The sequence below is a fragment of the Typopeltis vanoorti genome, chromosome 4, assembly GCF_054136105.1.
Source record: "Typopeltis vanoorti isolate ZY-2024b chromosome 4, IOZ_Tvanoo_1.0, whole genome shotgun sequence".
Taxonomy (NCBI): domain Eukaryota; kingdom Metazoa; phylum Arthropoda; class Arachnida; order Uropygi; family Thelyphonidae; genus Typopeltis; species Typopeltis vanoorti.
Genome location: NC_143552.1, coordinates 61283449 through 61299293, shown reverse-complemented (window position 1 = coordinate 61299293; position 15845 = coordinate 61283449). Strand labels below are relative to the sequence as shown.

The 15845-nt window shown below is 35.4% G+C and overlaps 1 protein-coding gene across 2 annotated transcripts in view; it reads right to left on the bottom strand.

Annotated features, from left to right (window-relative positions):
- Positions 1-15845, bottom strand: part of Hpr1 (THO complex 1-like protein Hpr1) — a 311940-nt gene continuing 296095 nt past the window's right edge. Inside the window, exon 20 of one of the 2 annotated variants that reach the window (XM_090391220.1) lies at positions 1-312. In XM_090391220.1, the coding sequence (XP_090247346.1) occupies positions 29-312 (284 nt within the window). In that variant the 3' untranslated portion in view covers positions 1-28. The remainder of the gene's footprint in view (positions 313-15845) is intronic. The other variant, XM_090391221.1, reaches the window with a different exon arrangement.

The window sequence follows — 15845 nt, the reverse complement described above, 5'->3', positions numbered from 1 at the left end:
TTAAACTGATAGGCCTTTTATTTTGACATTAACTTTTACCACTAATTACAACTGATTTTGTAATATCCCACAATCCTACTTCTTCAAGCGCTTTCTTTAAAGTGCCAATTGTAAACTCTTCTTGCTCTAACCACACCTCTAACATATGTCTTCCTTGTGAACTTTGATCTTGATATTCTGCTTCAATATATTCTATTTCATCATCTTGAAATCCAAGTGTTGGAGCTAAAATCTTCCACTGTTTCTGTAGTTTGTCTGCTACAGCTGTCACTAAATCTTTAGTAACTAAGTTAGATTTCTTGGCTCTCTCTGCTAAAAGAAATCACATTAATAAACTCAATGCTTTTTTTTTTTTCAAGTAAAAGGAGAATAATATCAACTTAAGAAAGGTAGCTATCTCCCCTATTAGAATTTAGATAAATGCACATTTTTAATTAATCCTCAAAGAATATTTCTCTTTTTTAAAAAAAAAGTGTTATACCAAGGCAAAGAGTAGTTTATATAAAAGTTATAATTTGAATAAAATGATCAATTGAAAATTCCTGATATATTATTCCTCTCCCTTTTTAATCAAGCCATTAAGTGAAGTCAGAATCACAATGAGAAACCGAATGCTACTAAGCATGACTCATTTTGATAAAGATTTGTGTTGTCTTCTCACTGCTTTCTTGAAAAAATTTTTACCCTACCCATTCATATTGTAAACCATGATTGCTAAATTCTATTTACTTCACTTGGCCTGTGAGAATATTTCCATTTTTGTCTGCTATGTTCATTTTTCACCTTGGGAAATTATTATAATTTGGATCACTCTGGAAATCTTAAAACTCCTAAGAGAAAAAAGAGGATAAAAACAGGTTAAGCCAGAATAATTCCGAAGAAAGCAGACAGCTCTAGAAGGCTAAAAAATAAAATCAATAGCATGTGCAAAGCAATCATGGTTAGTAAATAAAAAGCATGACACAATTTTTACAAAATAATAAAAGAATATAATAACATCACTTTAAAAATAAAAGATTCTAACATAGAAACCAGCACAATTCAAAACACAAAAAATATGGAAAGAATACTACCAAACACTATTCCAAAGAAACCAAACGTGTGGCTCATCAAATGAAAAAGAAAGAGCACCTGCTCTCCTAAAAGATGAGCTACTGAAAACAAACCAAATGAAATCATCCAAAACTCCTACTGAACTCAGGGAACCATAAAATATTTATTGAAACTTTTTAATCATTAGGAGAAATACTTAAGGATTAGAAATCTGAGATCATAATACCCATCCATAAAAAAAAAGGTGATAAAAATGTGAAACTATCACCCTTTTAAATCATAGCTACAAGATATTTGTTCAGATTATACAAACCCGCATCAGCAAAATTGTCGGCCGTTGTACTGCAGTTCATTGACTTGAAACAAGCCTCCGATTCCTTCGGCAAACTGATCACTATCCTAAACTCTAAATCAATAGACTGTATTGTTGATCTTCATTTCAGACTTTGCAAATTTAATAAATAATATAAAAACAGAAGTCAAGCAGATCCCACTTTCACTGCACATAATCAACATATACAAAGAAATCTCCAATGAACCAGGGATAAATATAAATGGAAGAAACATCAGATACACAGATGATATAGTAATACTGGCAGTATCCAAGCTGCAATTACAAAAAACTTCATTTTTTAAATGAAGCATGTAAAAACTTTGGAATGAGGATCAACAGCAGTGAGACCAAAATAATAGGAAGAGAAGTTAACATCTCAATAACCCTGGAGAACCAAACCCCTATAGGAAGCACCATTACACACAATTGACATTGGATGGTTGAACATGAATAAATTAAACAAAATACGGAACAATAACAAACTACTCAAAGCCATGATCATTCCTACAGCAACATACGGAAGTGAGTCGTGGCAACTCATTAAGAAGGGACTACTCAAAATAAGCACATTTAAGGGGAAGTGCCTAAGAAAAATAAATGAAACATGCAGGATTGAACATTAAACCACAGAACAAGTAAAGAAGGATCTCAACTACCAGGACAACCTCACAGACATTATTCAGCTGTTGGTTTAGCCATGTCCAGAGAATGTTATTTTTGAAGTATTTTTTTAAATAAAGATTACAGCAATACCTCAAGTAATGCAGTTAACCCATGCCAAAACTGCCATGAGTGGAGCATCAATTATATATATTGAGGTTGATTTACTCGGTTGTTGAACATATTTTTAAAAGAATTGAATGACATAAACCAAGAGCAAAGGAAAAAAGGGTTAATAGTACCACACAACTAGCTTTGGCTTTTAACAGCATTCTTCAGATGTTTTCATTAAAGAAAAGAAAAAACATTAAAGATAAAAACTGTGAACAGCACAGGAAAGTCGCTATACATATTTAATGTGAAAATGTTGTAGTTAACATATTCAAAGCTGTTCCTTCGTTAACCACATTGTTGGGTAAGTGCATGCATATAGCATCTCTTGAGCGCCAGTATTTGATCACAGCAGAATGACAGTTGGTTGTAGCTTAAATTATTATTTAAATGTACAGGGTTGAGGATGATCTCTCTAGATTCTACAATTTTTCTTTCCAATTCGTTATGTTAACGGAAAATGTTGTTAGATCTATCCCAAAGGATTGTATGACTATGGTTTTCATCATCAGAATCGGCCGAAAAAAGGATATGGCTGGATAAAGCACTGGCACGTGTTCTCTTGTAAGTGATGTCCCTCCTATGCTCCTCCATATGCCATTCAATATACCCGTTTGGCCAAAGTAAGGAATGTCACAGTCACACCATATCTTGTACACACCGGGATATTTTAGATTGTGGTGGCTAGGCTTTGGACGGCTCACTAGAGAGTAGATCTTAGGAAGCGGAGTGAATAAAGTTCTAATGTTATATTTTTTTGAGAAACTGAGTTTATGTATGGTATAGAAATATTGCCTTTAACATTATTCGTTTCTTCAGTATGGTGACTAGGAGGATTAAAACGGTATTTTTTAGTAATATTTTGAGAATAACCATTCGGTCTGAAAGTAGATCTAAAAAAATTGATTTCTTTACAGAGTTCATCTAGGTCATCAAGAAGAGAGCGAGCTCTATATCCCAAAATAGAAATAATTCCAAGTTTCTGAGGAGAGAAATGATGGGACTGACTATGGAGATATCTATTGGTGTGTGTAGGTTTTCTGTACATCGAAATTTTAAATTTTTCAGAAGAACGGGTCAGTTTCACGTCCAGGAAAGGCAGGGAACTATTAGTTTCAAACTCAGCCGTGAATTGGATATTTGGGTGTTGACTATTGAGATGTTCAAAGAAATCCAGGAGAGAATTATGTAAAAAATGTAGTTATCTAAAAAAATGTAAGCCTTACTTACTCATTGCATCAAGTCTGGATATTTTAGATTTCAGGACACCATCTGTAAGCAAAATCATGGTCTAGCAATGGGTATTCCTTTATTTCCTGTACTTGCCAACATTTATCTGGAAGATTTTGAAGTTAAAGCTATCTCTCCCTATTCCTTAGCACCTAGAATTTGGAAATGATATGTGGACAACATTTTCTTCATTTGGAGCCATGGACATGATTCTCTCCTGGATTTCCTTGAACATCTCAATAGTCAACACCCGAATGTCCAATTCACAGCTGAGTTTGAAACTAATGGTTCCCTGCCTTTCTTGGACATGAAACTAACCCGTTCTTCTGAAAAATTTAAAATTTCGATGTACAGAAAACCTACACACACACACCAATAGATATCTCCAGTCAGTCGCATCATTTCCCTCCTCAGAAACTTGGAATCATTTCTACTTTGGGACACAGAGCTCACTCTCTTCTTGATGACCCAGATGAACTTTGTAAAGAAATCAATTTTTTTAGATCTACTTTCAGACTGAATGGTTATTCTCAAAATATTGCTAAAAAATACCTTTTTAATTCTCCTAGTCGCCATACTGAAGAAATGAATAATGTTAAAGGCAATATATCTATACCATACATAAACTCAGGCTCTCAAAAAAATATAACATTAGAACTTTATTTACTCCACTTCCTAAGATCCGCTCTCTAGTGAGCATCACAATCTAAAATATCCCGATGCATACAAGATATGGTGTGACTGTGACATTCCTTACTTTCACCATTTCCCTCCTCAGAAACTTGGAATTATTTCTACTTTGGGACACAGAGCTCACTCTCTTCTTGATGACCCAGATGAACTTTGTAAAGAAATCAATTTTTTTAGATCTACTTTCAGACTGAATGGTTATTCTCAAAATATTGCTAAAAATACCTTTTTAATTCTCCTAGTCGCCATACTGAAGAAATGAATAATGTTAAAGGCAATATATTTATACCATACATAAACTCAGGCTCTCAAAAAAATATAACATTAGAACTTTATTTACTCCACTTCCTAAGATCCGCTCTCTAGTGAGCATCACAATCTAAAATATCCCGATGCATACAAGATATGGTGTGACTGTGACATTCCTTACTTTCGCCAAATGGATAAGTCTATTGAATTGTGTATGGAGGGGCACAGGAGGGACATCACTTACAAGAGAACACGTGCCAGTGCTTTATCCAGCCATATCCTTTTTTCGGCCGATTCTGATGATGATGAAAACCAGTCATACAATCCTCTGGGATAGATCTAACAACGTTTTCCATTGACATGACAAATTGAAAAGAAAAATTGTAGAATCTAGAGAGATCAACCTCAACCCTGTACATTTAAATAATAATTTAAGCTACACCCTCCCAGACTGTCATTCTGTTGTGATCTAATACTGGCGCTCACGAGATGCTATATGCATGCATTTACCCAACAATGTGGTTAATGAAGGAACAGCTTTGAATATGTTAACTACAACATTTTCACATTAAATATGTATAGTGACTTTCCTGTGCTGTTTAATGTTTTTTCTTTTCTTTAATGAAAACACCTGAAGAAGGTTGTTAAAAGCCGAAACTAGTTGTGTGGTGCTATTAAACCTTTTTTCCTTTGCTCTCGGTTTATGTCATTCAATTCTCTTAAAAATATACTGGGGGTGGGGATCTGGCACCCCCCCTCCCCCGAGTTTTGGGCTGGTAAGCCAGTAAGACAAAAATGTGACATAAAAACATTTCAAATTTTGGCTTATCTTTTTATAATTATTGTAAAATATATTCTTCTGAATATATTTTACACTAATTACAAAACTGCATTATAGTGAAACCCACACTGTTTGAAACTAAGTTATGCAAATTACTGCTGTACTGGCTTGAGTTTTTCTAGCATTACATCTCTAGAGGTCTGTCCCTTTCATATGCAATACTAGTCTTGAACAATAACAACAACAAAAAAAAAAAAGAAAGGAAATCTATTTCTGGATTAAAAAACTAGTTAATAAACTACTTTTTTTTATATATTAGCTCTACACATAAGAGGTGCCATGCGTGAGTAAGTAGTTAGAAGAAAGGAATTGGCTAGTGCATTTTTTTGAAGACCTAAGAGTTACTTTCAGTAGTGAGCTATGGAAATTTTAACAAAGGGCTCGCATCTTTGAGCAAAAAAAAAAAAGCTGTATTTCACACAAAAACTTTTATTAATGCAGCTTGTATACAAATGCCAATCAAAAAGTAGAAGGTGACAATCAACCTATAAAGGCTATCATTTTTAAACAAATATTTCATGATCTAAACATGAAAGATTTGCACACAATCATCTGTGTTAATTTATTTACATAAGAAAAAGTCCACATTTTTATATAAACAAAATAAATTTATTTTGTTTGCGACAGACGTTTTTATGACAATCTATAAAGAATAAATATCTAAACACAATAATATTGAAGTACGTTATATTACTCTTTTGTTTTTATACTTCAAGTGAAAATCAACGGGCATTATTTTATAGTCCTATTTATTTATATGCAATTACCAAAAGTGAATTCTTATTTGTAAAATGGTGGTAACAGTAACTGTAATATTTTATTTAATAAAATCACTTTAAGTTACCGTACGAGTTTGTCGCTTAATATTTCAAATTTTTTTTTTTTTTGAAAAAATAAAAAAGTAAACAAGAAGATCAAGGGGCTCGCAAATTTGAGAACAATTTAACAAAGGGCTCGGGCGAGCCCCTTATAGCTCACCACTGGTTATATTCACTGTTCATGTATGAATATGATCAACTGCTCATATTCATACATGATTAGAAGAAAGTAGTGGAATTGTAGAAGTGCCCATGGAAACATATAGAAAAGACAACAGAGGATCCATGAGAAAGCAACTGGAGAGAGAGAGAGCCAGTGAAGGTCATTAATTAAGTAAATTGCTTGTTTCTCAATAAAATCAAGAATTGTAAAGGGGGGGGGGGGTCTTACAAGCACCAGCCCAAATGCTGGAACATATTCTTAATGTTCGGCTGATTTGAGTTTCATAAAGTGTCAGGAGGTATGTACTGTTTTGGAACGAAATAAAGAATGCCAAGCTTTTTAGGAGACTGTGGATCTTATTTAGATTTGAAACTTAATCCCAGTTGGTGAGCAGAATATTTCTGGATAATATAACTCTTAGCTAAGCAAGCTGAAAAGTACTGCTTTGGACAACGATTAATGCTTGAATCTAAAAGATGAACTGAAATGCAGAATTAGAGAGAAGGCCTTTTCAGTGAACTTACTAATGATTGAAAGGAGAGGAACATGATACCACGAACTTTTACCATCTATTCTGTCAATAAAGAAATTTTCTATTTGCACATATTCCATGACTCTTAGTAAGACAATGCTGTACTCCAAACTCCACACTAAATGAAATTACAGCAACAGTACAGCGCCTCCGTAGCGCAATTGGAAGAACGACAGTACATTGTGCCCTTTGATTAGAAAAGGCCTAAGTTTGATTCTTGTCATGACGGGAGGGATCTTTATATGGACTTTTTCAATTGAAGGTGAGTTAGCCGATCTCATACAGAGGTAGCAGGGTTCCCCCCCTCCCGGAAACTCGGGTTTTTCACAGACAAAAATAGTAGCTGTGGTGTGGTGGGTAGTAGATGGCATTGATGTAGGTGATCGGTAGTAGAAGTTCGGTGTAGTAGTGGAGACGGAGTGTTGCATAGTAGGTGTCCTCCCGATGAGTCTTTGGACTCCTTGGAGGTGTCACGAATAATAATAATAACAGGTCTTAAGGGGCTGATGATTTCCAGACAAATCTAAGTCATTTAAGTGTTTCAAAACACAGCACCTGCACACAACATACCATAACTCAACTATGCCTGCTGCATAAAGCAAAGATGTTGCCAGAATCCAATGATGAGAAAGTGCTTCAGATATTACTAGTTTAACCAGCAGACAATCCAAATGAAACTATGAAATAATACAGCTGTAGCCTAGACATCACAGAAACAAAAAAATCCCTAGGGTGATTTCTGTTGTTGCTGAATGTACACTTACCATGAAAAGATCAATGAATCAGCACACAAACTTTCAGCAAAACAGTTTCTAAACCCAGAAAGCATATTAGCAGTCCATAAAAACAGAACTTATGATTCTTGAGTTAGTGATCAGCACCTGCTACTGAAAGTACCAGCAAATTATATGCAGTCGAACTTTGTTGTAATGAGCACGGAAATAAGATCATAGCTGTAATGAGCAAAAAGCCACAATGGTTTTAAATTACCCATATTCTCATACAATTGCTCACTTTTATAACAAGCATACCATACAAATTTTGGTAACTATGTAAACAATCTTAATTGCTCGAATCACTTTTGGAATAGAAAAAATTGAAAGGAGTGACTTAGCTTTTATGACCACCTGCATCGTATTACATGCTTGTTTATAACCAAATCTTGTCCAATTGACCATTCCCTCACTACAATGCTGTCCTCCAGTCCTGACTCACTTTACCAAAACACTGCAATGACTGAAAATCAGTTAAAAACAAACCCTTCTGTCAGAAATATGTCTACTAAAAGAAAGTCTCTCTCAGTTTGCAACAAAATCAAAATTATTCGTGAGTTAGAACATGGTGCAAAAATTGAAGTATGTAAAAAGTTTTCATTGTCTTCTTCAACAGTATCAACACTGCAGGAGAATAAAGATGTTTACATACTGGCACTGAAAACAACATGAGCAAAACAAAAAAAAATTTAGAAAGTGTGAGCTTACAAACATCAATGAAGCATTCAAAGAAGTGCTGGATTCTGAATAGACTGTATCCGATCTTCAAGGCTTAAGCAGAAAATTTACTAAACCATTTTGACATGAAAATATTATACGTAAGAATGATTTGGCTGGATTGATTTAAAACCCAATATGACATTTGTTATGTTTGTTTGAAATCTTGTTTATTATTAAGCGTATAGTTTTAAAATTATGAGCAAACAAGTTGTTTAATTGTATTGTATTGAATGTATTGCAGTTTTATACAAACATATTCTCACAAATAAATATCTAGTTATGCAATTATATGAATTTTTCTCTCTAATACTTCTTTTGTTTTTTGAATCTTTTTTTATCAAGTTATTGAGAATTTAAAACAAGAAGTTTTAAATCACCACTGATATACAAAATTCCCTCATTATAACCATATACACTATTGTACAATAGTGATCAATGGGAATTTTGGACCATTCTTCCTTTGACCTCTTGCCTCTCCAGTTCATCCCACAACGTTCAATAGGGTTGAGATCAGGGCTCTGTGGAGGCCAGTCAAATGCAGTTACACCAGCAGCCTTATGACACAGTGCACCTTGCTGAAAGAGACAATGGCCAGTTCTATAGAAATTCCCCAAAGTAAGAAGCATTGCGTTGTCCATCCAGAATGTTCAGATACCTATCATAGTTCAATGTTCGTGGCACCACAAACAGTCCAAGGCCAAACCAGGAAAAAACAGGACCATACCTTCATACTGCCACCTGCAAATTTCACAGTTGGGATTATGCACTTTGGTAAGACGTTCACTGGGCATCTGCCACACCTACACCTGTCCATCTGTTTGGTAGAAAGTGTAGCATGATTTGTCACTCCATAACACAGTTTCCAAGCTTTTACATCCCCCACTAAACACATTCTTTGTCCGCTGAAGATGCAGCAGCATCTTCAGCAGAAATCTTACCTCTATTCACAAGAACGAGGTCAAAGTCATCAACTGGAAGAAAAACCAAAATGGTGATGAAGAGGAGAATGGCTATAAAAAGGAATGCATGAAAATCAATTACAACTAATAGCTGGAAACCAGAATACAAACAAGGAATGGCACGCACAGTCCTTGCACTGTAAATCTCACAGTACCTTCCAGATCCACTTTACAAAATATGTGGTCTCAGTTCTAACCTCAATAGTGTTCATTTCTTCCTCTAGTTTATAAATACCACACTTATTTTTCTGGACAAAGACTCAAATTTCAACTTTCTCAAGCACTACTCATTTCAGCATCTTTCTGGATTACACGTTTTGATTTCTTTTGTCTCAAAGGTGGTATCTGTGCATATGTTCACTCTGATATACCAGGCCAGAGAATAACCAACTTAATCTTTTGTTTTTTGACCTTTGACTAAAACTGTCTATCATTTTCCTAATGCCACCACCATTCTGATCTTATTTCCTTTCTTTAAATGTTGATTTTCTTCAATCCAACTTTCCTAACAGTGAAGTCATCTTCCTTGGAGATTTTAATGTTCACAACACCAACTGCACAGATCAAACAGATGGAGATGCTGAGCCATTTCCTAGCACCATTAACCTTAGACAAATTGTTCATATGTCTACCAGATAACCCTAACTACTCTCCAAAATAACCAAGATCTCTTCTTTACCAATGACTTCCTAGTCTACTGCAAATTTTGTGTCCTCTATAATTCAAAGCCATAATCTAGTGCTGATCTCTTCCCACAGGCACTCTCATCCCCATGCCTGAAATTATAAGAATGTCAAGAAAGATGATCTTTGTAACTTCTATGCCTTATTCCCTTGGTTCTATATTTTTTTCAGCCTTTTGACCCAAACGTATGATCAAAGTTAATTCTTAATTGCTATAGAAACATTTAAGCATTAGTTCTCTAAAAGGTGTACTCAAACTATGCAAGAGAAGAAATGGGCATATGCATTTCTCAAAATTCTTTGTCCTTTATTGCTAATACCAAAGCCAGAAAGAGCTGCAAGAAATCTATCCATACATCCAAAACTGATTTCAAAAGAGATTTCAAAGCTATAAGCTACTATAACTTACGTCCAATGTTGCTTCCATTCCCTATTACCCTCTGATCTTAATACAGAATTATTACCCATAGAAAAAGCTAGTCTCCTGGCCTCCTCTTGTTTTTTCTCAAATGCTTGCCTAGACAATCTTGGTAAATGTTCTCCAAACATTCTCAACAATTAGTACCCAATGCTTTCCTTTGGCCTTTTACTAGAAAGAGATCAGAAGAATCTTGTCAAAACTGAATATCGATGTCTCGGTCCTGATGTCATTTCTCATTTTTTGAAGGTTTGTGCTCCAGAATACTGACCCCTGCTTTATGTCTTATTTATGCTCTTTCTTATTTTACTCATATCTATCCTACAGTTTGGAAATTAGCCCACATACAACCCATTCCTAAGAAGAATGACAAATATTTACCATCACACTATTGTTCCAATTTCTTTCACCTCAATTTACGAGCTTGAAGGTGTGTCTAACTAATAAACAATTGGGTCTGGATTCTGCCATTGTCACTAACAGGAGATATGTTTGGCTTTGTACAAAATGCTATGGAAACATTTGCAAATCACAAGTAGTTGTTCTTGATATTTCCAAGGATTTAGTTCAATTTAGCACAAACTTCATTTATTATGTAAGCTCTCATTCTCAGTCTGTCCCCCCCCGCAACTGCTGCAAAAGTTACTTGATGTACACCAGATGGTTCCTTATCTTCTAACTTTGCAACTAATGCTGGGTTCCATATCAGGCTCTATTCTTTGACCCATCCTTCACTCCAGCTGACTGAACCCAATATAGTTTGGCTGATGAAAACACACTGCTTTCCTCCTCCTCATACAACCAATCTTCCCTATGCAAACCACCACAATTTCCAAAACATGACTCTCTACTACTATAAAGTCTGATCTCCAAAAGATTCTTCAATGGGATTTGGATAACCTTGTCAGTTTTAGTACTGGCAAAACACAGCAGTGTCTTATTTCAGGAAAACAAAAACATTCTTCTGGTCTTACTTTCTACAACACCAAAATCTCTGGACAGAGATTTCTCTCTATGTGAATGCATTAACATCAAATTTCTCTGTTGGCATAAATGTAATTATAATTATAACTGAGTGTAAAGGGTGTATTTTCAGGAAGGATAGACATGATAGGAGAGGAGGGGCATGCTGCTAACAATATCAGATGACTTGAATCCAGTTAGTGTTGAGACCTATGATTGTAATATTGGTAACAGTTTTTCAAGTGACAGTGAGTTTGAAGCCATCTGGTCTAACAACATTAAATAAATAGCAGGGTGTTGTTAAAGACTTAGTGCATTGGTTGCTAGTGATGGTGAAATGCATCACCAAATAAAGACAATGTGCGAGAAACTAGTAATAATAACAGGGAACTTTAATTATCCAAACATTGATTGTGTAGCACTAAAATCTCATTAATAAAATGAAACTAAAATGATCGAGCTGTTGCGAATCAACTTCCTCATGCAGCATGTGACCGAAGGAACTCAATATCAAAGAGAATTAGGATTTTATTATAGTGTCAGTGATCATGTGGTACTCGCTTGAGAAGTGGCTAAGTTTACCATTGTTCCATTCAGAAAAGGTTACATTCTGAAACACAAAGCAAAATATTATGACTGACTGAGGAGTATGCTGGGTTATGTTACATGGTGTGAGTTGTTGGATGGGAAGAATTTAAAAAATAAATAAATCGCTTTGTAGGCTGGAGGTGGATGAATCACTATCTGTTGCATCACAAACACCTTCAATAAGAGATTTCTTAACACCAAAATTAAACAAAATTCCTTGTCTCTTATTCATATTAAAATTTAAATCTGTAGGCCTATTACTTTTAAAAAAGCATGGCACTACAGTTTCGAAACAAACACTTTCACCCTACAATATGAACTTGTGAAGTATTCAGTATTACTAGATCTGAGAACCGGATACAGACTACCTTGATCTTCAATTTCAGTGGAAAAATTTTCTTTATACTTGCTTCCTGATTGGTCACTAACATTTGCAACACAGATGTTATTTCGTTCAGTTTTGAGAACAGAGGATACACTGCACATTGTTGTAATCGGCTTGCAGGCAATTTTTATTACCGGTCATAAACAGCGGTATTCCCTTTCCCGAATATTGAAAGGTTTCAATGTGTGAAAATTAAACAAAATCTAAACAAAATGTCTAAATAACATCTGTGTAATAAAAGTAAATAACATTTGTTACACAGATGTTATTTAGACATTCTGGGTCTGAGCTTTTCGACATATTCACGAATGTTATTCTCCTCAGAATATTTCCACTATAACATATTATGGGGTGCAAAGCTGTATAACTGAGAGGAGACCTCCACATAGCCTTTAAAGGAATGCGGAGAACTGACCAGGGCTTCTGACCTGGTCAGTTCTCCGCATGTCCAATCCTCACCTTCTCGTGGTGCACCCTGTTGGGTATCTACTTTGATACTGAACAAACGAGGATGGGCTGGCAATTTGGGATTTAGCCGATCAAATTGTATTCTTATTGGTTAAACCAAAATAAAAAATGATGGTACAACATGACAAAATTTCATGCTGGCTGGGGTGTCGCCCGGTTAAACAAGGCCCCCGTTGTTTTCGCAAGGGAACCAGGGCAAACAGCGAAAAGTCAGCTACTGGAACAAATCTGAAAACAAACCCCAACTCAACATCACCAGAGTTAAAGATCGGTACTATCAACACAAGAAGCCTGAATGGCAAACAAATGGAGCTAGCTGACGAATTAGATAAGTACCAGATCGACATAATAGGGGTGACTGAAACAAAAAAGACAAAAACTGGTGAGACCTTTCTGAGCAATAAATACAAAATGTTATATTCAGGCAATGACAATCAAGGAAAAGAAGGAGTAGCCATAGTATTCAACACAAAATACGAGGCTAATCTTCTTGAATGGCAGGCAGTCTCAAGTAGAGTAATGTGGGCAAATATGAGAATGGGGAACTGGACAATGAGACTTATTTGTGCCTATGGTCCCACAGAAGGTTCTACTAAGGTAGAAGTGGAGGAATTTTTTGAGGCTTTAGAAAAAGCAACTGACACAATGAAAAAGGAAAAGTTGGTCCTTGTTGGGGATCTAAATAGCAGAGTAGGAAATGATTTTGAGACATACAAAAATATTTTGGGAAAATTTGGAGAAAAGAGCAAAGCTAATAATAATGGCAAATATCTGTTGGATTTCTGCTCAGGACATGGACTGGTTATTACTAACACCATGTTCCAACATAAAAATGTGCACAAATTCACATGGAGAGAAGAGGCAAGGAATAAGAAAAGTCTCATTGACTATGTTATTGTTGATAGTGATGTTTTTTCCATGGTACAGGACACCAGAGTGTACAGAGGATTTGAAATTGGAAGTGATCACTATTTAGTCTTGAGCAAGATAAAATTGAATTTCATATTGAAAAGAATAACATGTAAGAAAGTTTTAAAGCGAATAAAAGTTGAGCAGCTCTCAGCTGTGAACTCTAGACTAAAATACACAAAGATTATTGATGAAAAAATGAAAGAGAGTTTGAGAACAGGAATCAAACCTTGGGGATTCAGTGGCACACTCTGAAGAAAACATTGATTGATTCTGCCAGAGAGGCATGTGGTGAGGTTATCTGCAAGGATAAAAAAATCAGAACTCCCTGGTGGACACAGGAAGTTAAAGAGGCAGTGAAGGAAAAGAAGAAAGCATATCAAAAGTTCCTGTCAAATAAGTCAGCTTGTGCTCTTAGAGAATACAGAGACAAATGCAAGAATGCTAAACACTGTGTAAAACTAGCTAAACAAAAGTCATGGGAAGAGTTTGGCAAGAATATAGAAAATAAATATCAAGAAGGTGGCAAAATATTCTGGAGGTTGTTGAAGAAGCTTAGGAATGGAGAAAGAGTGCTGTAAAAGGAGTTAGAGATAATAAAGGTGACATGAAAATGGGAGAAAAAGATATCCTTGAAGTATGGAGTAATTACTTTGAAAAACTGCTAAATGAAACAAGCAGTGATGACAGCACAGTGGTAAAAAATTCTGACCAGGCATGCAGTCAAGAATACATATCCATACTTGAAGTAGAAAAAGCCAACAAGGGCTTGAAAGGCAACAGGGGTATATGATATTCTACCAGAAATGCTGAAGTATGGTGGTATAAGAGTCTTAAAGTGGCTGCACTGCAGAGTTCAGAAAGCCTGGATAGAGGGACGAATTCCCGATGATTGGAGTAGAGCTCTCATAGTACCCATATATAAAAAGGGAAATAAAACTGAATGTGAGAATTACAGAGGTATTTCCCTACTGAGTGTTCCTGGCAAGATCTATGCAAGTATACTTGAGAAATGGTTGAGAAAAATTGTGGAAGAAAAGCTTGGTGAAAAACAAGCTGGATTCAGGCCAAATAGAGGCTGTCAGGATCAGATCTTCACTTTACGACAAATAGTCGAGAAAGCATGGGAATATAACAGAGATCTGTATTTAAGTTTTGTCGATTTGGAAAAGGCATATGACAAGGTGCCAAGAGAGAAGCTATTCAATACACTACAGTTATATGGTGTCAATGGGGCATTATATCAAGCAATACTTAGTCTTTATTTGAGTTGTAAGTCAGCAGTTAGAATTGAAGGAAGTACAGGAAGATGGTTTAATATTAAATCTGGTGTGAGACAAGGATGGACATTATCCCCCTGTTATTCATTATCCATATGGATCACATTATGAAGGAAAGTGGTATTAAACATGATATCATAATTGGAGATGTTAATGTCAGCTCTTTGCTTTATGCAGATGATGTTATACTTCTAAATAAATCCGCTACAAGTCTGCAAGATTCTCTGACTAAATTGAATAGCTGTTGTAATAGATATGGTATGAAGGTCAGCAATAAAAAGACAAAGACAATGAAAATAGGCAGAATCGTTGAAAATGTCAACTGTGTTGTGAACAGAGAACCTGTTGAACAAGTAAAACATTTCAGCTACTTAGGCACAATTTTTACTGAAGATGGTAAATTAAATATAGAAATAGACAACAGAATCAATAAAGCTGGTGTAGTAGGAAGTCAATTGAATAAATTCATATGGAATAAGAGAGAAATTAGTCAAAACACTAAATTAGCTGTATACAAGACAGTGTTCAAACCAGTTTTAACTTATTGTTGTGAGAGCTGGGTCAGAAGTAAAACACTTGACTAAAGACCACAGATATGAGAGTCCTGAGGAAGATTATAGGCATGAACAGATGGCATCAATGGCAATATCATGTTAAAAATGAGGATATTAGGAAAGAACTTGACATTGTCAGCATCCAGGAATGCGTTAGCAGAGCTAATCTCAGGTGGTACAGTCACTTAAACAGAATGGGCGAGGAAAGATTAGCAAAACAAGTGTTTTCTGCCAAGTTGGCTTCGAAACGACCCAGAGGAAGACCAAGATATAGGTGGATTGATACGGTACAAAGTGCCTTAGACGATAGAAATATAAAATCTGATAATGTTGGAGTCTTGACAAGTAACAGACTGATTTGGAGGAAAATTGTAGATAGGAAATTAATAATGATGTAATTTTTTTCATGTAGTACTATCATATCCTGTACACCCCTTGAGGGTACATGGCAGGAATTTGATGAT